General features: G+C 39.4%; 1 protein-coding gene across 3 annotated transcripts in view; it reads right to left on the reverse strand.

Annotated features, from left to right (window-relative positions):
- The window catches only part of ANK1 (ankyrin 1), a 322,933-nt gene that overhangs the window by 120,025 nt on the left and 177,174 nt on the right, over positions 1–25,734 (reverse strand). For all 3 annotated transcript variants that reach the window (XM_074287345.1, XM_074287342.1, XM_074287343.1), the window contains exon 2: positions 11,326–11,427. In XM_074287345.1, coding sequence (XP_074143446.1) covers positions 11,326–11,427 — 102 coding nt within the window. The remainder of the gene's footprint in view (positions 1–11,325; positions 11,428–25,734) is intronic.

Below are 25,734 nucleotides of genomic sequence, written 5' to 3' on the forward strand. Positions count from 1 at the left end.
GAGTGAGTGACATTAACAAAAACTTGGAAGTGGGAAAGTGCTAGGTATGTATAAGAAATAAAAAAAATGTCTGATTTGTGTACATACTGCACTCATGTATAGGAGTGATGTAAGATAAAGCTGGAAAGGAAAGAAAGTGCCAGATTGTAGAGGACTTGGGTGAAATGAATTCATATTTTGGGGATCTTATTTCACTTTTCTAGGCCTTAAGCTCCTCATCTGTGAAATGAGGAAAATAAAAATATCAATTCTATGCATGAAGGTTGTTCCATGGATAACATATATGCAGAAGCACTTTGTAAAGGACAAGTTCATATACAAATGTAAACCATCCTTCTTCAATGTGGTAGTCAATGAATACATCTTACAAGAAACAGCTGAACATTTGGTCGACACAAAACTGGGAGAAATAGCTCTTACACTGGATGATAGAATTGGTGTCAGGATGTTAGAATTATGGGCCAAATCAGATAAAAAATGAAATGTAGCAGGTATAATTGTAAAGTCTCTCAACTGATTTCCATTGAACCAGTACAGGATAAGGAAGATGTGCTTAGAAAAGAGTTTGTGTTTTTCACAGATTTTCAGAAAATCACAGAATTGGGAAGGTCAAAGGGATCTTGGTGGCCTTCTGATTCAACTCATGAATGTAATCTCTACTATGTGCCATATCAGACAAGGGATCATAGGATCATAGATTAGAAAAGTATCTCAGAGGCAATCAAATCTGAGTCTCTCATTTTACTGATAAACAGTGAAATGAAGTTAATGTGGGAAAGGAGATTTCTATTCAGGTAGAATTGGATTAGATGATCTCTGATGTCTCTTCCAACTTTGAGCTTCCAAATTCCTATAAATTAAGTCACTTTTTAAGGCACAAATAGGAATAATCATGTCTACGGAATTATAATTAGCAAAATGAGCCTTAAACATCATGTTTCCTGTTAAGATACAAAAAAGGGAAAGAAATGTTTCCCATTCAAGAGAAACTGGGGCAAGAGGATCTCTGAAAGGCCAAATTCCACCTTTTTCATTAATTTCTATTTCAAAAGGTTATGAATAAATGGGAATGAAGCACATTAGAGGAGAGTGCAAGAATAAACACGGATGCATATATTCAGCTACTGGTCTTAAGGGATCACTTTTGCTCAAATCTCTCTGGCTTTATCAGCAGGGAAGACTTAATATCCCCTCTTCTCATCTCCCTCTGACACTATGCAAGCATGGCCCAATGCGGCAATTTAAAGTGAAAGAGAAAATGAGCAGGGACTTGTTAGACCCTTAAAGGAATTAATGTTCCTTTTGGGTGGATGGAGGAGGTCAAGTACATCACTGAAATGCTGGATAGAACCCTGGATTTGGAGTCAGCAGATCTGGGTTCGAATAATAAGTCTTCCACTTATTCCTCTATGACCTTGACCCAGTCCCTTAATATATCTGAGCTTCAGGCTCTTCATCTACTATGGAGTGAGATCAGATTCTCTTTAAAATCTCTTTGGCTTCCACAGGATTGTTAAACTTTCAGTGTGAGCATTTATACTTCAGAAATTACATCACCATAAGCAAGTGCTTGATTTATTGTTTTATCAATTGTCTAGATTTAAGAAGGTGTTAACAATACAGGTTAAACGTAAAAACTTATGTGCATACATTTTTCTTCTGGAGACCCCATTCTTAAATATTTATCAGCAAACCCTTGTATTGCTCTATAAACACTGTGTGAGGTCAGCAGGGGTACAATAGAAGGCTCAGGGAATGAATTCTCACCAGACTGGAACTAATAATAATGATGATGATGATGATGACTGGCACTTGTATAATCCTTTAAAATTTTCAAAGTACTTTACAACATTATTTCATTTGAGGCTCACAACATTTTTGAATTTAGCTCTTCCTCAGTGGGATAAATGAAATTAGAAACAAAGAAAAAGCTGTGTGTGTGTGTGTGTGTGTGTGTGTGTGTGTGTGTGTGTGAAAAAGAGACAGACGGACAGAGACAGAGAGGGTCTGACTGTCTGTATATTATATATTATACAATGTACACATACATATATCTATATGTATATAGATGTATGCTTACATGTGTATATAAATACATATGTATATACATATTTGTTTATGTATTTATGAGCACATGTACATATGTACATATATGTATATATACACACAGGTATACACACACACACATACTCCCTCTCAGGTAGAATGCTGGGAGGGACCTGAATTTTATTTTTTCAAAGGACAAATATCCATTTATTTTGCTCCCATTTTTAGTCTCAGTCCACTATCTCAATAAGCTTAAAGAAACAAAATGATAACAGGGAAAGATAAAAATCACTTCACTAAAAACAAGAAAGTCCTATATCTTAGATGCTACTCCTTATGCAAAACCTTTTCTGAGTTTCTCTAGATATTAATTCTCCCCTGTCTTGAAATACTTTATATAACATCATAAATGCATACATGATATATCTCCCAGAAGAATGTAAGCTTCGCAAGGGCAGGACTTTAAAATTTTTACGCTTCACATTTTTTGAGGGGATTCAGAACCAAACTTCTTTATTATGTGGGGCTCTGAATGAAAAACTCCCCTCTCTGAATGCAAATCTGTGACTATTCTTCCTTTTAGAGAGTTGGCTCTAAGGAGTTATGTCCCTTGTTCCAAGGTCTTGCAGCCAGGACCTGCAAATAGTGGAGAGTGAACTTGTCTTCTTGACTCTGAGATCAGCTCTCCAGTCATCATACCAGACAGGCAGGCCTCCTACCCTGCTTATGGTCGATGCTTGATGAATGTTTGTTGAATCAAATTAAATATGTATTCTGATTAATGTAGTATGGTAGAAAGCACACCAGATTTGGATTCTGAAAAGGAGGATTCAAATTCTGCTGCTGACACTTACCTAAGTTTCCTAACACTCTAGCCTTAGTTTTTTTTAATATGTACATTTAGAGAGTTTAGATGGCCTTTGTAAAACCATCATCCTCTCCAAAGCAATGAACTGTGTGACTTGATGTAAAATACTTCATCTCTCTGAGGCACAAGTTCCTTAACTGCAAAGTGAGGATAATAATCACTCGCACAGTCCATCTAAGATTGTTGGAGCAATTAAAATAACATGATGGAAGATGCTCTGTGCCTGCTGTGTCCTATATAAGTATAAATGTGTGTGTGTGTGTCTGTGTGTGTGTGTGTGTGTGTGTGTGTGTGTGTGTGTGTGTGTAGTGAGACATTGAGGCAAGAAGTTTATTCTTGTCTCCAGAAATCTTTCTTCGGATACCTAAAGTCAAAAGGCTTCCTCAGTAGACAAAAGTAACTTCTCTGGATCTCAGTTTCCTCCTCTGTAAAATGGGGGAATAGGATCGTGGATCTAGAGCTGAAAGAGTGCTCAGAGGCCATATAGCAAAAAAAGGTAGCATCTGGAATCAAGAAAACCTGGACTTGTGTCCCACCTCAGGTCCTTCCCAGCTATAACAAGTCACTTTACTGGCATGCCTGAAATCCAGTAGATTTCATTGGTAGAATGAGGTTCCCTAACAAGCGGAGGCTGGACTTAACGACCTTTATTACAGCAATTTCCCCTTCTCAATCTGATCCTAGTCCAACTTTTTTTCTTTTTTACAGGGGAAGAAACTAAAGGAAAGTTAGGTGACTTGTGAGTGACTTTAATTCAGGAAGCACCATTGCCGCTCTTTCTATTTCATCTATAAAAGGGGCTTCTAATGTCTTTTCTGGGTCTAAGATTCTTTGACTTGGAAGGGTAACAAACATTACTCAACAAACCCTCACCAGCAGACCTCACATCCTTCTAGCTGATAAATGTCCAATTCTGGGAAACTTACTGTTAAAGCCCTTCCATTTATTAGAAACACTACAAAAATCTACATGTTAAATGTAAACAAATTTGTGGCTTTGACAGGGCTGAGCAATGCGGGGGGAGGTGGCCTCTTTCCATTAAAATCCTACTTATTAGAATGGGATCTTAAAGGCCTGCCAACTTAATATGAGCTGGAGGGCACTTTGAATAACAAGCCTGGCCATGGACCATGTATATGTCTGTGCAGAGTCAAATGCAGAAACGCTTATCACCTGGAGGTCGGTCACCAGGTGACAAAGTCTTTTGTTCTCAGTATCTTGTATAGATTACCTACTAAAACACTGAAGTGCTGCTATCTGCATGGAAGGAAGGAAGGAAGAAAAGATGTAAGAAAAGTAGAAGGAAGAAAGGAAGGAAAAAGTATTTATTAAGTATCTTCTACTATGTGTCAGGCACTTTCCTTATATTGTCTCATTTAATCTCATAGCAACCCTGGGACATAGGTGCTACTATGAACCCTATTTTACAATTGAGGAGACTGAGGCAGAAGCTAAGTGACTTACTCCGGATCACATAGTTAGTTGCTGAGGCTGAATTTAAATTCAGCTCTGTCTGATTCTAGGGTAAGTGGTACATACATTACATTCTCTAGCTTCCTCTGATGGAAATGCATAGAGGAGTGACCAGGTGATGAAATCATGGATGTTGCTTCTCACATACTAATTGGATGTTTTCCAAAACTTTTAAGGTTCTAAAATACTTTGAAAATAATTCAGAAAGTTGCACGTCTGGAGAGTCTTCTCTCTGACATATGCTACCTGGGTAATTTGGACTGACAAACCCTGTAGGCCTCGGTTTTCCTCACTATAAAATGAGGTAGTTGGACTAATAACCTAAACACCCCTTCCCTATCTCACTCTGTGTTCTCTACTTCATATGCTGTTACTATCATGATCTTGGCCAGCAGAACTCATTTTGTCACAATGAGTTAACACTAGAAACCATAAAAAATCATGAACTTAAAAACAATTTGCAGATCTTTTTGGTGTTTTGAAAACATTCATTAATTCAATTTAATATTTATTAAACACCTGATATGAGAGTAGAGGAATATCTGGCTCATAAAAAGAATGATAAGATGTAGAGTCAGGGAACCTGAATTCTATACTGCTTCAGTTTCTTTCTGTTTGCATCATCTTAGATAAGTCAATATATCTCTCTCTATTCCATATTTGGGCCTCAGTCTCCTTCTCTGTAAAATAACAGGGTTAGAGAAGGCCTCTGAAGTCCCCTCTTGCACTAAGACCATTATCCCAAGACCTTCTATGCAAGGCACTATGCTGGACTTGAGGAAACACAAACAGAACAGTCCCTGGCCTCAAGGAGCTTTCTTCTATTGGGGAGGAGGGACAGAGATGTGCATATGTAAAGTAACACAAAGTAACTCACAACCCCAGATGGTGGTGGTCTGGAAAGGCCTTGCAAAGAAGGGAGCAAGAGGTAGAAATAAGGAGATGGATAAACAGATAAGAGATGGAATGGTAGGAGGCACTTTGTCTAACATGAAGAAAGACAGAGAAATAGAGAAAGAGAGAGGGAGAGAGAGACAGAGATAGAGAGAGAGAAAGGAGAGAGAAAGAAAGGAAAGAGAAAAAGAGAGAGGAACAGAGATAGAGAGAAGGACATAGAGAGAGAGGGAGAGAAAGGGAGAGACAAAGAGGGAAAGAGAGAGAGGGAGAGACAGAGAAAGAGTCAGAGACAGAGACAGAGGAGAGAGAGCAACAGGAGAGAAAAACGAGAAAGAAGAGAGAGAAAAGGAGAGATGGAAAAGAGAGAAAGAGAGAGAAAGAAGGGAGAAAAGAGAGAGAGAAAGAAAGAGAGGGAGAGAAAGGAAAGAGAGAGAGAGAGAGCATAATTTAACATTTCTTTATCAAGAAATTGGGATCATCTTTGTAAACTAAGATAGTATTTGCAAAGTATTTAGCACAGTACCTGGTGCAAAGTAGGTGCTATATAAATGCTTATTGATGGTGGTGGGTTTGGTCCTCTCAGTCATGTCTCTTTTCCTTCTACAGCTCATCTTGCAGATGAGGAAACTGAAGCAAACAAGAGTTAAGTGACTTGCTCAGGGTCAAATTTGAACTCAGGAATATGTTTGTGATTTCAGACCCAGCATTCTGTCCACTGCACCTCCTAACTGCCCCTATATCATCATCATCATAATTCTTGTTATTTAGGATAACAGCTGCTTTATCGTGTTGTTCTCTGTACTTATATATCTGTAGAGGTACAGATACCTCTGTTCATGTATTTATCTATCTGTTGATGCATCCATGTTTAATTATCCAATCAACTGATCAGTTGATTTTTGTCTGATTATCTATGTCTGATTATCTATTTATCCATCTATCTATCTATCTCTCCCCAAGTTATCTTTATTATTTGTGATAAGGCAGTCTCACTATTTCCGATGCTTGATCCTCTGGTCAGAGCAGAACATGTTTCTTCTTCAGCATGAAAGACTCTGCCAGAGTCTCAGCCTACAGTGAATGCTCTCCTCTCTTTTGGGGAGGGCAAGTGAGCCAATCTTTTTAGAGTTATAAGAGCAGAACAGAAAACTAAGATAATAGGGCTTTTCACTCCTGGGATTACAACCCTAGTTCCTGAGGGAGAGTTAGTGGTGGATTAATGATTCCAGGAACTCCAAAAGGTTCTTACAGTTCTCATCTCATTTCCCTTTTATTGAGCCAAATGGGTTGAAAGGCTATGTGTGAATCCAATTGGCCACTTGAGGGTGTGGCCCTGCTGCTGAAATTTAAAAGGTTCTGCTTTGAAAAAATGTCTATTAAACTGACACTTGGGTTGAAGAAATATGATTTAAAAACTTTAATGATAATCCCAATGTCTTCCACAATCTGGTATGCAGATTTCCCCTTCTAGATTGATTTTTAACAGGTAAAAGAGGCCATTCTTTGCCTCTATTCCTACTTAACCTTAATCACTGAGTATTGCTTCAGTCAAACTGAGACCTGGGAAAGATCTTCCCTTAAAAAGACCAAAGTCTCCCACCATCAGACTATATAATGATGATGATACTAAGTGTCTGAGGCAGATTCGAACTCAGGTCTTCCTAACTCCAGGCCCAGTTCTTTATCCATTGTAGCAGTTCAGCTCCAATGAAAATGGCATTTGGCCAGAATAAGAATCCTGATTTCTGATCTCTAGTGAATTGTGTGACTTCAGTTGAATGGTTTCCATTCTCTGGTCTTCAGTTGCCTCCTCAATAGAAGAGTAATCGATGTCCTCCCAAAGCAGTTCATTCCTCTTTTGAACTATTCTGGCCATTAGGAAATTTTTCTTTAATCTCAAGCCTAAAGATGCCTCTCTGCCCCTTATTTCTAGTTCTGCTTTCTGGGGGCAAGAAGAAAAAAGTCTAATCTCTTTCTCCTATGACAACTCTTCACATGTTTATTATGACCTCCAATCCCTTGCCAAGCCTGGCCTGCTGTAGACTAAACATCCCTAAATTCCTTCAACTGATCCTCCTCTTGCAAGGTGCTGGATTTGGAGTCAAAAGCTCTTATTCAAATTCCAGCCTTGACACCTGGGTGAGGTTAAAAAAATAAGTGAACATCCTTGGGCCTCAATTTTCTTTTGTCAAATGACTTTTATGAGTTTTTCCAATTCTAAGTCTATGACCATCCTGGAAATCTGTTCTATTCTTGAAAAGTTATAATTGTTAGGAAGCTTCTCTTTCTATCAAGTCTATAGTTTCTTCTTTGTGCCTGCCCTTTCTCCTTCCCCTCTTCCCTTCATTCCACATTCCCTCCAACCCACCCCAGGCTAAATACCCTCATTTCTTCAACCAATTCTCATATGACATTATATGAAGGTCTTTCAGTATTACTGGAGAGAGAGCTTCTCATCTTCTTAAAGAATAATGAAAACAGCCCATTCTTAGTCTATACTGAGAGGCAAACAGTTCTCTGCCTTTCCAGGATAACTAATAAGTACAAATCAATAAACAAATAAATCTCCATGTAGTTTTATGAAATGAATCTCTATCCCATTCTAATATACTTAATGAAGCTGAAAGTTCACCTCCTTTTCTCTTCTCTGTCCCCCTCCCCAAAATTAAGCTACAGCCCCAGCAATTAAACTCCAAAATAATAGAAAATCTCTCTTCCAGGTGTAACCTATCTGCAGCTCACCATCACTGCAGTGCTTGGATCAATAAGAAAGATACAGGCAAATAGTGCCCCATATTGGGAGGGTTTATTGACAGTAGATTCCCCTGCTGGGGTCTGCAAAGTCTTCTTCTTCCACAGCAGAAATCCATGTCCCTGATTCTTAAGTTCTCCTTTCTTTATTCCCCTGGAGGTAAAATTGGTCTCAAAAGAATGGGGCAGTCTCAAAATTGAACCGAAATGGTCCCTCTGGGTCTCTTGCAGAGCCTATTATCTGCTCCTCTTGGCTCAAGGCCAGGTCTGAGATGTTCTGTCGATAAAGTGTAAATAATTCCTTGGTGGCTGCGGCTCTCAGCATGTAAAGAGCCAGTGCGGCGACCTGATACTCGCCTATTGAATAGGGGTGAAGACAGGCCAGATCCAGCACAGGACACTAACCGCACCCACAGGGCACATTCATCAGAATCAAATTCCAGAGTCATGTTCCTAGGGTGTCCTTAGAATTCCCTAATCCAGTACATGGCCTTGGCACTGGCTGGAAGCTGGCAAGTGCTCTCTCATCCCCATTTCTGCCACTGTCCACAGAATTCTGGAGAGGACCAAAATATGACTCTTGAGAAGAGGAGCTCTCCAGACCTGGCACCCCTAAAGCAGGACTGCACTGAAGTGAAACCCAGCAGCCTGCTCCTTTCATGGTCACCACCATTTTCAAAATGGTACTTCTCCATCATCCCCCGGAATGCATCCCTCCAGTCTTCCTGGGAAGCTAATAAGTTTTGGAGGCTGGGATTGAGTTGAGTCTTCCTGACTCAAGACCCTGTGCTCTATCCACTGTACCATCTAGTTGCTCCTAAAAAGCTAAGTAGACCTGGGCAAATCATTCTAACCTTTCTAATCTTCAATTTTTAATTGAGGGGTAGGCAGAGAGGGATGTGACAAGAGAATTGGGCAAGCACAAGTCAGGAGACCTGGGTCCAAGGTGGCTCCAGCCAACTCATAGTTTTCAAGAATCAATTGTTAAATTTTCAATATGAGCATTTATGTCTTATAAGTCAGCAAATGCTACAAATCAGAACTTCACTTATTGCTTTGTTGATTGTCTAAAATTTTTTAAAGTGACAGGGAAATGGTAATAATACAAATTAGAGTAAAAATATGTGATCTGGACATTATTTTTTCTTCAGAAAGCCAATTATTAAACATTTACCAACACCCTGCTTCTTCCATGGGCCCAATTCTCCACTCTACAAAAGCACTTGTCACTATCATTGTATTACCTACCTGGGAGGAGGAGGAGTTATATCCCCTATACAAGCATTTATTAATAATCTCCTATGCCAGACACTAAGCTGAAGGACTTATAAATATTATCTCATTTGGTTACCTCATAATGTTGTCATGAAGACTAAAGGAAACTTTTTATGAAAAATGTTATCATAATAATATTTCTTCATTTGAATAAAAATAACAGTTCACCATATGACTATGCTGGTTTCAATGACAGCATGCATGTAATTCTATCACAGATCACACATTAGAGTTGGGAGGAATGTTAATCATTATCTTGTCCATCAAATCTATCAGATTCATTTTACAAATGAAGAAATTGAGACCCAGAGCGGTTAAATGGCCCACCTTCACAGGATCACACAACTGATAAATGTCTGAGGCAGTATTTGAATTCAGGTCTTTTTTAGTTTGAATGCAGCACTCTATTCATTACTATTGTGCCATACTGAATCTCATGCTACATGTAATCTGTTATAATAATAAAATTCTATTGTATTTTAGGGTTTAATAGTGGGTAGGTGACACAATAGATAGAATGCTGGTCTTGGAGGCAGTAAGACTTGAATTAAATCTGTCCTTAGACACTTTCTAGTTGTGTGACCCTAGACAAGTCACTTCACCCTATTTGCCTCAGTTTCCATATGCAAAATGGGCTAGAGAAGGCCATGACAAACCCCTCCAGTATCTCTCCCAAGAAAACCCCAAATGGGATCATGAAGAGTCAGACATGACTCATACAAGCAAACAGTAAATTTTAGGGTCACAAGACACTTTGCTTACAAGGAAGAGAATCAGTGAAATTGGCCCAGAGAGCAAGTTGAGTTTAAGAAACCAGGAGACTTTTTTTTTCCCTACCTAGGCAGCAAAGAAAAAAGAAGTCTCACTGAATTAGGATTCTGAAAATCAGCATTCAAAATGTGGCCATATAATATTTGGTGCATCTCTTCTGGGTCTCAATTTCCTCTTCTGCAAATTGAGAAGGCTGGACTAAATGGTTTATAAGATCCTTTCTTGCTCTAAATTCTATGAACCAGTGAAGCTGCAGATGCGCCTTCCCTCTTGCAGCTCTAAATCACACATCTCTCTCACCCCCATGCATCTCTGATTGGGATCTCATGGAAGCCTTAACAATCCAAGAACCCAATCATCCATCAGTTAGTTCACTGGCCTATAGCAGTACTTGTATACTCTGTATTTGTAGGGGAGGGAAGGGAAAGAGAGTGAGCAGGCAAGAAGTGGACAGAGCTGGTGAAATGGTGGCCTGCTGCCCTTGGAAACTTTGTCTGGCATTCTGGGAATCTGCCCAGCTGGCTTTGCAGGGGTCATTCAGGCCACATCCCTGAACCTCTCAACTTTTGTTTCCCTTTTCTGAGAGTAGTCACTTCTCTGTTCCTGCTGAAGTCCAGATCCTTTTTGCCAAGGAGTTGATCCTTCACCTTTCACTGCCCATATGAATCCAGTAACATTGACCGACTTCCTCTCTCCCAAAGAAATAGTTACTTACAATTCATTCCTGGCTCCTGGAAGGCTAGAATTTGCTACCCTAGTAACTCCATGCTCAGTCTGAAGGAGAATCCAATTTTGCCAACATCTGATAAATCAAACACTCATTCACTTCTTTTCTCTTCCATCCCAACAGAGTTCCTAGGTAAGTTGCTAGCCAGGATGGTAGATTTAATGTCACCAGTGGTCTAATCATCTTTCAAAGACTCTTCTTCCTCCTAACTTTCAAAGATCATTTTCTAAATGCACCAGCAGGGACCAAATGTCACTTCTCAAAGAAGACTCGGCAGGAGACATGATCTGAGTATTCACAGCATTCCCCTGATTTTAGCTGCAGCCTCAAGTATTTGGGAAATAGTATGTAGAAGATGCAAACACTGATGGGAAGGACTCACCTCTGGCTTTGGACCCTTTGGCCCATCAGTATGTTAATTAAGGTAGTTTCCCCAACAGTTTCTAAATGAGACATGGCAAAAACTGTTCTCCAAAATGAAATAATAACATGGAACCCCTAAGGAAATGTCACCTACCTGGTTACAGGTGTTAATATCTACCCCATTCCGCAGGTGATCCAAAGCTTTGTCCAAGTTCCCTGATCTTGCTGCCCTCAGAAAACTGGTAGCAGCATCGGCCTACAAAGGGAAAAAATGACCAACCATGAGTCACCCATTCATCCCACCACCAATGCTATCCGATTACAGCCCACAGGCCCAGCAAAAGTGATGGAAAGCAAGATAAACCTTGAAACCAGAAGCAGAAAAGCAAGGTCAAATAATGACACCCCCTGAATGAGAACCAAGTGAAGAATAACTGTTCTGTACCTCTGACAAACAGAGAGACTGATGACATTAAATGTCAGGCCAAAGGGGCTAAACACAAAATTGAAAAGTCAAGACAAGCCAATGGAGTCTTTCTGATGGCTTGGAAGCAATTCATTCTCTTAGAGATTCTATAGGAGTCATCATTCAGCCGGAAGAGTCATTCGCCCACAGTTCCTCCCCAAAGTCCTCCTCCAATGCTGAATCATGCTTTGGGGGTGGCTTTGGGTTCTCAAAGGCTGAGTCAATGAACTCCAGACCTGGAAGGTCCTATCCTGGAGTAGAAGTCTGGGTTCACACTGTTTCTTTGGATATAGGACCAGCCCCTTTGAAGTTTGGAGAGGCTCGCCATCAGGTTAGCTACTGATAAATTAATGTTTTGTCCAAAGTAATTCTCGAAGCCTAGCTTCCTCAAATCTGGCCCCAGATACTTAATATGAGTATGACTCTGCACAAGTCAATTAACCATTTGCCTCAGTTTCCTCTTCTGTAAAATGAGCTGGAAAAGGAAAAGGCAAAACACTCTAATATCTTTGCCAAGAAAACTCCAAATGGGGTCATGATGAGTTGGACATGATGGAAGAATGACTGAACAACAACAAAAAATCATAAAGTATAAATTTACTAAAGGTTATTCTTGTTTGTAGAAAAAGTTTATTAAAAATGAAACAAAGCAAATTAACTATGCATCTGATAGGACCAGATCATCTTGAAAGTATTCCTCTTAATCCAGCCGTTCTGGAGAGCAATTTGGAACTATGCCCAAAAAGTTATCAAACTGTGCATACCCTTTGACCCAGCATTGCTGTTATTGGGCTTATATCCCAAAGAAATGCTAAAGAGGGGAAAGGGACCTGTATGTGCCAAAATGTTTGTGGCAGCTCTTTTTGTAGTGGCTAGAAGCTGGAAGATGAATGGATGTCCATCAGTTGGAGAATGGTTGGGTAAATTGTGGTATATGAAGGTTATGGAATATTATTGCTCGGTAAGAAATGACCAGCAGGAGGAATACAGAGAGGTTTGGAGAGACTTAAATCAACTGATGCTGAGTGAAATGAGCAGAACCAGAAGATCACTGTACACTTCAACAACAATACTGTATGAGGATGTATTCTGATGGAATTGGAAATCTTCAACATAAAGAAGATCCAACTCACTTCCAGTTGATCATTGATGGACAGAAATAACTATACCCAGAGAAGGAACACTGGGAAGCGAATGTAAATTGTTAGCACTACTGTCTATCTACCCAGGTTACTTATACCTTCGGAAGCTAATAATTAATGTGCAACAAGAAAATGGTATTTACACACATATATTGTATCTAGGTTATATTGTAACACATGTAAAATGTATGGGATTGCCTGTCATGGGGGGAAGGGAGTAGAGGGGGGGGATAATTTGGAAAAATGAATTAAAAAAAAAGAAAGTATTCCTCTTAGCATGGATTCATTGTTTTCAACTCCTGGGATGCTAAGAATTTATTATCATATCATTCAAACTACTTAAAAGGTCTTTCAAATTCCTTTGGCTACATTTTTAAAATGAAGTTCATGCTACCATCCTGTTCAAAGTAGCATAATTTAAAAAAGGAAATGATAGTAGAGATTCCTGTAATGGTATGATGTGTGTGTGTGTGTGTGTGTGTGTGTGTGTGTGTGAAAACACAACAATGTATCAAAGATATAGTCATCTAAAACCCCCCCATTAAGTATGATTTTTCCTTTTTGAATCTCTTAATTGTTATTTTATATGCCTACCAGATTCTTAAAGAAGATCAAACTTTTCTCTCCATTATTGGCATGAATAAAATAAATAAATTTTATCTCTTTTCTGAAATATTCAACTCAACTCAAACAATATTTATTAAATTCCTACTATGAGTAAGATTATTGTTAACAACTTTCTAAATGGTTTCCCTTTTTTCATTCTTTTTCCTTGCTAAACTATTTTTTACAGAGCCACCAAAACACTGGACTGATCGCTCTGTTGCTAACAGAAATAAGCAAAAACACTTTTGGTGTATCCCTCTTATCTACTGGATAAAATATAAACTCCTTTGCCTGGCATTTCAGGTCTTTTACTCTATATTTCCAATATATCATAATATAATAGAAAGAGGATTTAGTTTCAGATCCTGCCTCCTCAAGCTTCAGTTGGTATCTTCAAAATAAATGGATTGTGGCTAGGAGGCCCCTTGGAATTCCTTTTAACTCTAGAGATCTATAGAATTGTATGATCTTATTCCTTTTTAATCTTATTTCATGTGATTCTTATTTACACAATCTTCTACGCAAATATGGTCCACTAAGCTATTCTTTGAATTCAGTGCCAACTCTCACCTCCATATAAAAATATAGGTCATCCCCATTCCTAGCTCACATTCCCTACTTATCTTTGCTAACATCCTTCTCTTTCTTCAGAATTATAGTTCAGATACCCCATGCAGTGAAGACTAGAAAACTATTTGTTGGAGATAAAATAGTAGTGATTCTAGGTCAAGTATATGTTGGATCTAATGAGCAATAAGGTCTCTTCCAACTTTGAGAATCAATATTCACAAAGACCATAGGGGATCAAAAGTCCGTTAAGGACAAATTTATTAGAGATATTGGATCCAGTCACTGTTGGGGTGAAATCAAGTCTCCTGCTAACCCTTCATTTGGTTTTTAAATTTGATGCTTCAAGATTCCCATCCTTCACAGAATTGCACAGTTGGAACAGACTGCAATGACCGTTTGGTCCAATTTATAACTGATCCGAATCCCTTCTGCAATATACACAGAAAACAGTCATCCAATCTTTGCATAATGACCTCCAAGAGAGAGATCTCACTCCTCACAAGGCCGCCCATTTCACTCTTGGATAACTCTAATTCTGGAAGTTTTTCATTCCATCAAGCCTAAATTCACTTCTTTGCAATGCCTGCCCATGGTCTTAGTTCTACCCTCTGGGACCAAGCAGAACAAATCAAATCTAATCCTTTAATAGCTTTCAAATACATGAAGATGAATCAATCAGTAAACAAGCCAGTGTTTCTATTGCAGATGCTGAAAATACAAAAACAAATACAAAATATAAAAATAAATATGAAATTCCTACCTTCAAGAATCAAGACAATTTAATAAGAATCAGTAAACATTCATCAATAGCCTACTGCCACTGTGTTAAAAGCTAGAGATACAAAAAAGGGGCAAAAAGTTATCCCTGACATCCAGGAGCTTACAATCTAATAGAGAAGATACATACATAGATGTATACATAACAAATATAACGGCATTAGCAGCTACAGGTGGGGATCTGGAAAAATCTCATGGAAGTGGAAACACTTAACCTGAGTCTTAAAGTAATTCAGATTTTCAAAAAGGTGGGAATATGGGAAGGAGAGAATTGCCATCATGGGGAATGGTCAGTTAAAAGGCATGGAAACTGGAGATGGAGTTTTGTGTACAAGGAACAGCAAGCAGACCAGTCTGGCTAGATCATGTAGTATGGATTAGAGTAAAATCTAAGCAGATTAGGGAGCAGGATGGAGGCAGGTTGTACTTAGAACTAAATGTTACATAGAAGACTTTATACAAGGTGTCCAAAAAGTCTTAATTCGGGTTTAAGTTTTATTAACTTCAGAATTATAAATGCTTCAAACTTATAAAAAGCAAGATTTTAAAAGTTAATTATTAATTTTTAAAAAGTATTGATGTTTCTTATTAGAACTCAATATATTCAATATATTTGATATTCAAGTAACTTGGTGACTGAAAAGATTGCATTTGTAATCCTACTCATTCAAAGAACATTCAGAGAATGAGGTTTTGATACATACATGACTGTTTTAACATGACCCCACAAAAATTGCCTAATTGATAATTGAAATCAATTAAGTACCATGGTAGTTAATCAAGAGAATTGACCTTCTCTTTGATCCACCAGTCTGCAAAAGTGTTATCCAGAAACTGTCAAATAAATAATGTGTAATAAAAGTGCTCTATATTGTTAAAATTTAAATGTTAAATTAATTACTCAAAAATTCATGAAATGAAGTAAGTATAAAAGAAATTTAAACTCTCAAGTATGGTGGCTTTGGGGGTAAGCTTGTAGTATTTAAACTTCTGAAAGCATTAAAGCTTTAAATTGTACCAAGAATTTCGGGACACCCTGGATCCTAGAATTAAGTGGGAGCCATTGAACTTTATTGAATGAAGGGAGGGAATGACCATGCTTAGATTTGCCTTTTGGGAAAGAACTTTTGAAGGCTGTGAAGAAAATGTACTGGAGTTCAGGGAGGCTTATGACAGGAGACCAAATAGGATACTATTATAATAGACCAGGCCAAAAGTGATGAAGTTCTGAAGCATGATGGCCAAGGAAATAGAGAGAAGGGATCAATTGTGAGAAATGTTGTGGCGTAAAAATGAGATCTGATTAGATATTGGGGGGGGGTAAGAGTGAAGAAGTGAGATTGATATTGGGATTTGGAATTTTAGGTATAAAGAATGATAGTCACGCTCATGGTAGTAAAATTTGGAAGAAAGTTGGGTTTGCTCCACCCTAATTTATTCCTTTTAACTTAAGAGAAATTTTATGAGTAAATAGACCATTGGCTTGGGAGGAAATGAAACTAGCAATAAAAAGGTATTAATAACCTGCAACAAGTCGGGACAATCAGGCAGATGAGAGGATTGAAAACTGGAGCTTGGGATGTCCAACATGAAGAAGAGAGGACTTAGGGCATGAAACTGGGAAGATGGAACACTCCTGTTGTCTTGAAAAGTAGCATAGCACAGTAAAGAGGAAAGAGAGATGAGGTCAGAGAAGCTGAGCTGAATCTCAGCTCTGCTCCTCTCATCAAAGTGAAAGATTTTCATTTCCTGACTATGGTTCATCTCTCTAATTCCTCTTTGTCCATATACACCACTTACCACCAGCAACACTTATTTATCTTGAATGTAAAGGACCAACTGGAGGCAACAAGAACACAAAAAATAAATGAACACCCCCAGGTTTTGTCATGTTAAACAAGGACAATAAATCAAGTGCCATGACTATGTTTCTACCACATTCTTTCAAAGTATCAGAATCTAGTGGCTTCTTTCTTCCCCCTGGCCATCCTTTCACACTCCCATCATTTTTCCCTTGTTCAGACAATTTGTCTGTCAGTCAACAAACACTTATTTGTCCTTTATCAACCTAGGCATTCAGGGATGGGGTTACAAAGGAAGGAAAAAAAAGTTCCTACTCTTACAGAACTTATATTCTAATGAATGAGAATAAATGCAAATAGGAACAAATAAGATATATTCAGACTAATCTCAGTCAGGAAGGTGCTGAGGGACTAGGGAACTGGGACAGACCTCTCTCAGCAGATGGAATTTGAGCTGAGTCTTGAAGGAAGCCAGGGAAGCAAAGGCACCAAATTGAGGAGGATCCTTTCCAAGAAAAGGTACAGTCAGGAGATACGGTATTATAAGGGAGGAACAGCAAGGCCAGTTTTACAGATCATAGCAAGTGTCAAAGGGAATAAGGTGTAAGAAGGTTGAGAAGGTAAGAAGAGGCCAAGTTACGAAGGGCTTTAAATGCCAAGAAGAGGATTTTTATATTTGATCCTGGAAGTAATAAGGAGCCATTGGAGTTCATTGAACAGGGGTCAGGTGGGGACGACATGGTTAGTTGAGCCTATGTTTTAAAAAGATCATTGTGGCAGTTAATTTGATTTTTGTGGAGAAGGCAGGAAGATCAGTTTAAGAGCTATGGTCATGGTCCAGGCAGGAGATGGTAAGGATTGCAGCCACATAATCACAGAGAAGGGACCGCATAAAAAAGATGTTAGGAAAGAAAAAATGTCAAGATTGAGCAATAGATTGGACATGTTGGGTGAAAAGAGTGACAGATTGAGGATGACATGGAGATTGCAGACCTAGATGATTGGGAAGGTGTGCCATTTTGTTTGGCTAAGGAGTTGTCATCTTTGAAGGGGGGAAAAACATGTTCTATTTAGTCTTCAAGGACAGAATAGAATCAAGGGGACAAATTTCAGAAAAAATGTATGACATATTTATCCAGCAATAGAACAAACTATTTTGTAAAATATCGCATTCTCCATCTCTAGAAATATCCAAGTAGAGCCCAGACCAGCATTTGTGATAGAAGCAATTCCAGCATAAGATAAAAAGTTGGATAGCACAAATTCTAAGGTTTCTTCCAGCTCTGCCTTTGCCACTTAAACCTGTCACCTTGGACAAATCACTTATCTGCTCTGAGCCTTCATTTTCTCCTCTATAAAATGAGGAAACTGGTTCCTGTTGCTACTTAGTTGCCCTCTATCAGCTCAGAGTATCTGAAATTAAATTCTACAGTTGCTGAATGTCAGAGATGAAGGGGAATTTAAAAAAACCATTTAGTCTCATTTTACAGATGAAGAAACTGGGTTCCAGAGGGGTTAAGTGATTTGCATATGGTCTCTATGGTGGCAAATAGCTGAGAAATCCAGGGGTCTTTCCATAGCCCACCCCGACATGTTCACTTCCCATCTGGTTTAGCTCCTTATTCCAAACTTTTTCTCTACCTCTATCCCAATGGCCTGCTCATTGCGCACAATATCTCCATGCCTGTGACCTCTTCCTCTATCTGATGTGTTCCCTGTTGGAATCTCCATTTGAGAAAATATAAATCTAGCCATGCTTACTTCCAACCAGCTCAGCCCCTGACCACCCAGATTACCTCACTATTTTATTCCTCAAATTGTCACCAGACAGATTTTTACTCATACACTGAATCCTTCATAGAACGTTCCTTGCTGTAGATCCTACAATGATTTCCTGTTGCCTACAGAATCAAGCCTAAACGATTCAGTTTTGTATTGAAAGAGCCCATCTTCCTCTTCTGTCCTACTGCTCCTCAATATGAGTTTTCCATTCCTTCCAGACCGATCTCTTTACTAATCCTCTCCCCTAAACCCCAATACATTTCTGCCTTCATGCTTCTGTTTCATACAGATGTCTTTCCCTTGCCTCTTTGTCAATTCAAATTTTATATGACCTTTAAGACCTTAAATCTTACATGACTATCACAGTCCCTACAAAACCTTCCTCTTCCACTCCAAAATACAGTGATCTTTTCCTTCTCTAAGAGCTTGCAGAATGAAATAAATCACACAACCCAGCCCTTGTTACTATACTGCCTTATTTTATATCACTGACATCTTACCATTTTAAAAAAGATCTACAGAGTATCTGGCATTACAATATTCACTATAATCTGATTTATATTTTGATAAATTAGCCAATCCATAATCTCATTGGCATGAATATTCCCTTTACTCATGAAGATCACAACTCATTCATGCCTGCTCATATTATGTGATTTCATTCCTCAGTCTGTTCACACTTTCTCCTCTTTTACAGGAAGTTTCCTCATAATGCCTTCCCTCTGCTAAGTATTTCCTATTTATCCTGTAGATAGTGTGCTCTGTATATTTGTTTACATGTTATCTCTCCCATTAGATTGTAAGTTCCTTGAGGGCAGGAACATGTTGTCTTTTGTCTTTTTTATATCCTCAGTGTTTGGCAGACTACCTGGATATAGTTGGCACTTAGAAAATGTTTCCTGAGTAAATGATTTCTTGTGCTATTTTTACCTACATCTTCCCATAAATTAAAGAGGATTTATCTTTTAGGAATATCTGTATGAATTACCTCCTTTGCCAAAATGTAAGTTCTTTGAGAGCAAGGACTATTCCATTTTTGTTATTGTATCTTCAATACTTTGCATAGTGCGTGGCACAAAATAGATACAATATTCTACCTGAAGGCCTTCCTCTGAGTCTTGTATATTCCCAGACACTTTGTCCATCCCTCACTCTTGCTTACCCAACCAAGTCACCTCTTCTTTTCGTCCTATGACTTTTAACTCTTAAATTTAACTGGCCTAAATATAGTGGAGTTAGGGAGAAATTTATGGTATAATTTCCTACTTTTTCTGTCAATTGCCTCAGGGATGACTGTAATTAATCTTGGACTTCCCTCAAACACACATATAACCACATAATCCAACTATTTCTACCTTCCATTGGCAATCCTCTATATAATAAACTAGAGAGAGGAAGTAAGTCATCTGAGTTAACAGAGTCTGGGGCTATCTACAATTCTCAGAGTGGAAATAAGAGGAAAGGAAGGGAAAGGAAGTGAATTAAATTCCAAGTGGAGCACAGGATGTAAGGGGAATGAGTTGTAGGTAACAGACACCAAGACTATTATTAAACTTTGCACTTCCTGTGAGGGAAGATGCTAATATGGCAATAGATCAAAACCCAGGGGGCACCCACCATGGACTAGGAAAGAGGCAGGAAGAATGCTTTTAAATGTCAGCATGCCTTTTAACATAAGTGAGAAGATAGAGTTGAAAGTAGAGTTTGTGACATAATAGAGGATGATGAAGCTTAATTTTCAAGAAGACATGAACTTCAGGGGGATGGAATCTTGTCATTTCCAATCTCTCTCTCTCTCTCTCTCTCTCTCTCTCTCTCTCTCTCTCTCTCTCTCTCTCTCTCTCTCTCTCTCTCTCTCTTTCTCTCTGTCTCTGTGTTTCTCTCTGTCTCTTTCTCTCTCTCTGTCTCCCTCCCCCTCTCTGTCTCTGTCTTTGTCTCTCTGTCTCTCTCCCCCTTCTTTGTCTCTTTCTGTCTGTCTCTCTGTCTCTGTCAGACTGTCTTTCTCTGTCTCTGTCTCTCTCTTCTTTATCTGTTCCTGTCTTTGTCTCTCTTTCTCTCTCTAACTGTCTGTCTGTCTATTTCTATCTTTATTTCTGTCTTTTTGTAAGTCTTCCATCTCTCTCTGTCTCTAATTTTATCTGTCTCTCTGTCTCTTTCTCCTCAAATACTCCAGTTACCTTAGGCTTCACATGAGAGCTCTCCTGTTTACAATATTTACACAGCAAAAAAATGGATTTTAAGGAAAAAAAAAGACAAAAATGTGAATTCAGAACAAATGATCAGAAAACTACCCTTCGGGCTCAAACAACAAGCTACTTAGCAGAATCTCTTTCTTAAAGCCCTCAGTTTCAGTTGAAATCCTGCTAGTTTTGGAAAACCATTTCTAACTTTCCTAGCAAGAAAGTACTAACCACATCTCCATGCAGATACAATTCCTATTCATGCTTTTAGATTCTCTTAAGTTGGGTCATTTTGTCTATCTTGTACCCCTCCCAACTATCTAGAATGACTAGTTCACACAACTAGTTAGTTCTAAGGGACTGAGTCTAACCTCTATACAAAAATCCATAAACAATAGTCCAGCACACATGCTGTCTGCTCCCCTTCCCTTAGTTCCTGAGCAAAAGAGGATCTTCTGCTACTTTGAGGTGTTCAATAATGATGATAATAATATCTTTCAAATTTGTTCTAGGAAGTTTTACTACCAAATAAAGCTTTATACATTATCATAAGAGATTGTAATCATACTCTTCCCACTGAAAACATGAAATCAGAAAATCAAAAGAATCAGTGAGTAATTAAAACTGGTACTGGCCAGAGAACCAGGATTCCTGGGTTCTTTTTAATCATCAACATAATTGTGGTTCTTTGGGAAGGCCCAAGTTCAAATTCTTCCGGAGAAACTTAGTAGTTGTGTGACCCTGAACAAATCTCTGAGCCTCAGTCCCTCAAGGATGAGAGGATGATACTCAATGGACTCCAATGTCTCTTCCAGTTCTAACTGTAAAAACCTTCCATCTTGTTCCTTCTGCATTCATCACCTATCAAAGGAGCCCCTTGCTGTTAAACCTGGAGCCTTCTGCCTCAGTCATTTTAATGTCCCAGTATACAAAGTAAGATGTTTATTTATAACTAAGATTGGTGTTTGGACATGTATACATATATTGTATTTAATTTATACTTTAACATATTTAACATGTATTGGTCAACCTGCCATATGTGGGGGGGGGGAAGAAGGGGAAAATTGGAACAAAAGGTTTGGCAATTGTCAATGTTGTAAAATTACCCATGCATATATCTGGTAAATAAAAAGCTATAATAATAAAAAAAATAACTAGGGTTGGGCTTGTTTTATTTTTAAATTTATATGACACATGATTTTGTTGATTCAGGGAACTCCTAATAAGGAAATTAACCACCCCATTTCAGATTGGCAGATCATATTAGGACTTTTAGTCTTAAAGACTTAATTAGAAGCATTGAAAGGTTAGGTGCCCCACTGCCAGGAGGTATTCAAGATAAAATTTAAATCCAAGTCTTACTGTTTATAAGGCTGGCTTGTGATATATCTATTACCGTTCCCTAGAATGAATATTTATAAAATATTATGGGGGATATAAGATGTTTTAGGCTGGAATAATAACCCTGCAAGATACTGTAATATCCTGGGAATGGTAAGCCATAGCCCCAGTGAAGGTTTTTCCTCACTGAAATCCATTCAGTGAGAACATTCTCATCTTGTGGGGGAGGAAATCAGTTGGCATCTAAAGGGGCACTTTGATGGAGTAAGGCTCTCAATGAACTTCAGAAAACAAACCACAAGCCTACAACAGCTACTTTGGACCTAGCAAACTGGGGGGGGGGGGAGGGACTGTTGTCCTGCTTTGGTGAAGGAAAAAAAAAAAAGCAATGTAATGCCTACCTTAATTTTCCCTGCCAGGTTTGTGAGACTGAGGTGAAGGATGCGGCCAATGACAGAAGAGAAATCTGGATGGGGCAACAGGGATTTCAGTTTGTTTGCTATGCAAAGAACCTGATGGGGCAGAACTGTTCATTCCAAATTGCTTCCTCAAAAGGACATATCTTGCCCCTTCCCCTTAAAAGGAGGAGGGAAGCGCAGCGTGAAAGCTACAGGTTTTTAAAGCCGGATCTTTGAGCATTCACAGCAAGCTAAATTAGGGGACCATTTTCAGCTGCAGCCTCCTAAGTCCGGAGGAATTTTCCTCTGGATTCTGCTGGAAGCCTCCCTGTGTGTCTCAGTATGAGGCAGCAAAAGTACACAGCAGCAGTTCGACTACGCCGGAAAAGGATTTCAATCTCTGCACCAAAAGCCCTGCCACGGAAGCCCCTTGGAAGTTAATTAAGCCCCTTTTCTCCTCACCTCCCCCCTCCCCTTCTCACTTCCCCCCTCTCCCCCCTCCATTCTCTTCTCCTACCCCTCCAGCAGTCAGCTTCCCGGTCCATTTAGTTACAGCAACCCTTACACAGATTAAAATGATAGCAACACATGGGCTCCAATAGCCAAGCGGCTCGCATGCAGCTGGCCGGCTTCCCGGAGCCCAGGGAACAGGCGAGGCAGACCCAAGTCCCTTCGTAATTAAAAACAGAAAAGCAACAAGAAGCTTTCTTTCATTAGAGCCGAACAAGCAGGTTGTATACTCACAGCAGGGTCTGGATCGGACCTGCCCTGTCTCGCTGCCATAGTCCAGCACTTGAGCTGAAATCCGAGCCCTGTCTCCCTTCTCTGGCTCCCCCCCACCCCGCCCCCCCAACCTTACTTATCTATTGCCCCAGCTTTGCCAGAGCCTGTAAGTTACATCTCGAGAGCCAGTAAGTTACATGGCATTCTAGCTAAAAATACAGGCTTCTTCCTCCCGGCTCCAGTGCACCACAGAGACCCTGCGCTGGCCAGCTACTAATGGAATTTCTTCATTTTCTCTCCATTATTATGTCAGACGGGATAGTTAATACGGAGCCGTCTCCGGAGGGAAGCAGACTGCTGCCAAGAGAAGGGGGTGGGTCAGAGCTGCAGGTGCTGTCCTGAAAATGGGAGAGAGGAAAAGTCCGGCAGATGCATAAAGAAATCATATACGTCCAATGGAGAAGTCGAGCCCCGAGCTGCATGGCTTTCCTGCATGTCTCCTTCTTCCTACCCACCCCAAACGGCAGAATGAAGGGGCCCTGGAGTCTGCAAAGATGCCCAGGGTGAGCTCAGCAAACTCTATTTATGCCCCATAACCAATTTGCATGTTTCAAGTGCTTACATCCTGTCCTAAGATACCAGCTAATCAGCCTGTGCCAGAGCCTGCTCCAGAGCTAAGCCACGGAATGAAGCCGATGGCCAGGAAAAATCTGTTATTGCGGTCTCTCTCTCAATCGGGCAGGCGATCTTCCTCCCCTCCCTCCCCTCCCGCACATCTCTCCCTCTAGCCCCTTCCTCTCTTCCCCTCCCCCCTCCCCTTCTCTCTTCCTTGAGTTTCTACAGCACTGTGCTTATGGAATTGTCGATGCACGCACTTGGTGCAGTAATAGCTATTATTTTCTTCTTTGCCTCAAGAGGTCACTGAAAGGAGCCGAGGTGGAAACGCACCTAATTCATTCATTGAGCCAAGGGCACTCGGCAAAGTATTCTGGATGACACCAGGAGTTGATAAAGACAGGGCTCAGGGATTAAAGGCTGAGATAGCAGCAGAAAAAGCGGCAGGGAGGTAGGCCATTGTCAACACACAGTAGTTTTATTGATATTAAGATCTTTTTGTACTAATGACCTGTATCTCCCAGGTCTCCATGTATGATTGTTGTAGTTATAACTAGTAATCTTTTTTTTTTTTTTCACTGCCCCAATTTGCAGGTGTAATGCAAATGTCTGGAATTCAATCCCCCCCATTTTACCCTCCTAAAGTCCCATAGATTCATGAATGCAAAGAAGTTCAGAGCTGTACCCCAGAGGCTTTCTAGTTTAAGCCTTTCATTTTTACAGATGAAGAAATCAGAGGACCACAGATTCCATGGGGTTACCTCAGCTGGCACAGTTACTTAGTGTCAGACCTTAATCTTAAACTCAAGTCTCTTGATTATTGGTTCACGTGTTAGTGATGGAGATGCTTCCAGAACTTAGAACATGTCTCAGATATGTCCACAGTGAAAAACATGTTCAATGTGAGTGCAGAAATGATCTCAGAGGGGATACAGATCAAGGTTGAGGAGGGAAGGCAATAAGAAAAAGTCTGGCTCATATTTATGTAGCATTTTATAGTTTTAGAAACATTTCCCACACAAATCAGATGGGGAAGGTAGCATTTTTATTTTATAAACACTAAAGTTCATCACATGATTTGGGAAGTGGATAAAAACTTTAAAGATTATCTAGTCCTGTAGCTGTGGATTTCTTTGGCAACCTGATGAAGCCTCTGGATATTATTATTATCTGGATATATAAATAAAAATATCTGGAATAAGATAAGATGTATATATAATTACAAAGGAAACCAAATGGTAGTAGGATATAGTTATTAATTTTTTTTCAAGTAAAGGCACAGGTCCTAGGTTAAGAACTCTGATCTAGTGAAGTCCATTTTGTAGTTGAGAAAACTACAAAGAATAAAGGGCAAAGTAATGTTCAAGGTAATGCAAGCAGTAATTAGCAGAGATATTTAGCATTAGACCTCCTAAGATGTCTTCTGATATCTTGTTCAGTGTTGTTTCCACTACCATATGCTGCCTTTCAAGGATAAGGTGATATGCTGGAGCATAGAGCTTCAAATTAAGTCTGGCCACCTCTCACGTGAAGACTATGATGAAGTTTGGTACATGCAAATCCTTTCCTCTAAGGCTCCTAAACTCATGCTCTATCCCTGGAGGAAGTTCGTTTGGGTGGGACTCCACAAAACAGGTTAGACAAATTCTTATGATGCTCAGTTTCTAAGTGTGGTGGGTCATTGCAATTTCCCCTCTTCCCAGGAAAAAAAGTAAGTAATGGTAGTTTTCTTTTCTTTTTCTTTTTCTTTTCTTTTCTTTTTCTTCTTCTTTTTTTTTTTTTTGTAATGGTAGTTTTCTTAAAGAACTCAGAACCAATGTCTGATTGTCTTCTGAAAAATCCCAAGTAGACCTATCCTGATGCTGTTGAAATTGCTCCCAATTTTGGAAGGAGGTGTATTTATCCAGGGAACTTGTATCATACTAATAAAAACATACGTTTCTTCTAGCATTATACAAAGTAAATTTGCACTGTCTACTTTTCATGGTAGATTTAATATCCCCATTTTATAGATAGAGCAACCGAGGCCCAAGGAAGTTAAATGTCTTGCCCAGATTATCACACAGCTATGATCATACAGCTATCAGGGGGCAGAGTTGGATATGAATCCAGGATCTGTGACTCTAAGCTTAGCACCCTGCACTGCACCATGCTAGCCATG

The sequence above is a fragment of the Sminthopsis crassicaudata genome, chromosome 2 (genome assembly GCF_048593235.1).
Source record: "Sminthopsis crassicaudata isolate SCR6 chromosome 2, ASM4859323v1, whole genome shotgun sequence".
NCBI lineage: Eukaryota > Metazoa > Chordata > Mammalia > Dasyuromorphia > Dasyuridae > Sminthopsis > Sminthopsis crassicaudata.